Source organism: Cyprinodon variegatus, unplaced genomic scaffold (assembly GCF_000732505.1).
Source record: "Cyprinodon variegatus isolate N-32 unplaced genomic scaffold, C_variegatus-1.0 Scaffold247, whole genome shotgun sequence".
Lineage (NCBI taxonomy): Eukaryota > Metazoa > Chordata > Actinopteri > Cyprinodontiformes > Cyprinodontidae > Cyprinodon > Cyprinodon variegatus.
Genome location: NW_015150700.1, coordinates 502,844 through 504,047, shown reverse-complemented (window position 1 = coordinate 504,047; position 1,204 = coordinate 502,844). Strand labels below are relative to the sequence as shown.

General features: G+C 44.6%; 1 protein-coding gene across 1 annotated transcript in view; it reads right to left on the bottom strand.

Annotated features, from left to right (window-relative positions):
* Window positions 1–1,055, bottom strand: part of LOC107089316 (chromobox protein homolog 2-like) — a 10,603-nt gene extending 9,548 nt beyond the window's left edge. Inside the window, exons 1-2 of the mRNA XM_015382039.1 lie at window positions 942–1,055; window positions 788–831 (exon numbers count right to left, since the gene is read on the bottom strand). Coding sequence (XP_015237525.1) covers window positions 788–831; window positions 942–1,013 — 116 coding nt within the window. The 5' untranslated portion in view covers window positions 1,014–1,055. The remainder of the gene's footprint in view (window positions 1–787; window positions 832–941) is intronic.
* Window positions 1,056–1,204: the final 149 nt, after the last annotated feature.

The window sequence follows — 1,204 nt, the reverse complement described above, 5'->3', positions numbered from 1 at the left end:
TAACATCAACCCCTGATTCTGGTGAAAATACCCAGCGCTAATAAAAAGTAAATTTATACACATGTTTAAGCCAGAATGATTTGAAATTGAATGCATCCACTCTCAAAGCACCTGCAGGCCTCCTCTCTGAGCCTGCCACTTTATATGAGGCTCAGTAAATGACAAAGGGCCTGATAGATGTGCAAAACAAAACAAAACCGACAGAAACGGGACCGATCGGGGCTAAAAAGCTTTCTCTTCATCACTGGAAGTGAAAGGCTTATTCTGATCAGCAGTCTGAGAAATAATCCACCCCCACCCTCTGCCAACACACACAAAGGATGTGGTTCCAACAGAAAACCAAGGAGCTGGCAGGCAACAGCCTGCACTGATGGAGGATCACTGAGGGCCACCTAAATAGAAAATAAAACTAGATTTACATTAGAAACTAAAACAGAAAATCAAGTAAAAGGGTTGAATTTCTGAGGCTGGATGATCTATGTGTACAAGTTCTAGAAAAAGGTGGTAAATCAGTCACTGCAGCTGCTTGAATGTTAAATGAATCAGTTTAGTGACTGAAAACGACCTGCTGCAACTTTTAAAGAGATTTCTAAACAAAAGAGAGAAAAAGAGTCAGAAAGTGTTCAGGGAAACAAAAGCGTAAATCTGGGCTCCTTTGGTTCCGACTCGGTGCTGGGAGTCAAAAAAGAATAAAAAACTAAAAAATAAAAGGTTGTGATGGAGGCAGCGGGTCCAAACAGACACGTTGTTGTTGTTTTCATTGTTCAGGCTGAGCAGCGCCACTTACTTGGATGACCATCCCCTCCACTTCACCAGAAACTCCAACTTTCCCTGAAACAAGAGCCCAAAAAAAATGGAGAAAGGTGAGCGAGGAGCGAAGGAGGAGGAGAGGAAGGAGAACCGCGGAATGAGGAGTAAAAAGATGCGTCACAAAGGCCCACCTTTCGGAGTCGTTTGTTCAAAATGCACTCGGCATCAAAAACCTGCTCTCCCACGGCGCTCAGCTCCTCCATGACTGCCTTCACCCCGAAAACGGAGGCTTGTTCAGCAGCCAATCAGAGGCACGGAGGGACAGCACCGGAAGCGCGGGCGGCGCCTTCAAAATAAAAGAACTCTGTAACAAGAGCCCCGTTCTTAAAGGAAAATTCCGGTTTTTAACACTTTTAGCCCATTTTCTGTAGTGTCCAGGATGAAATCGAATGAT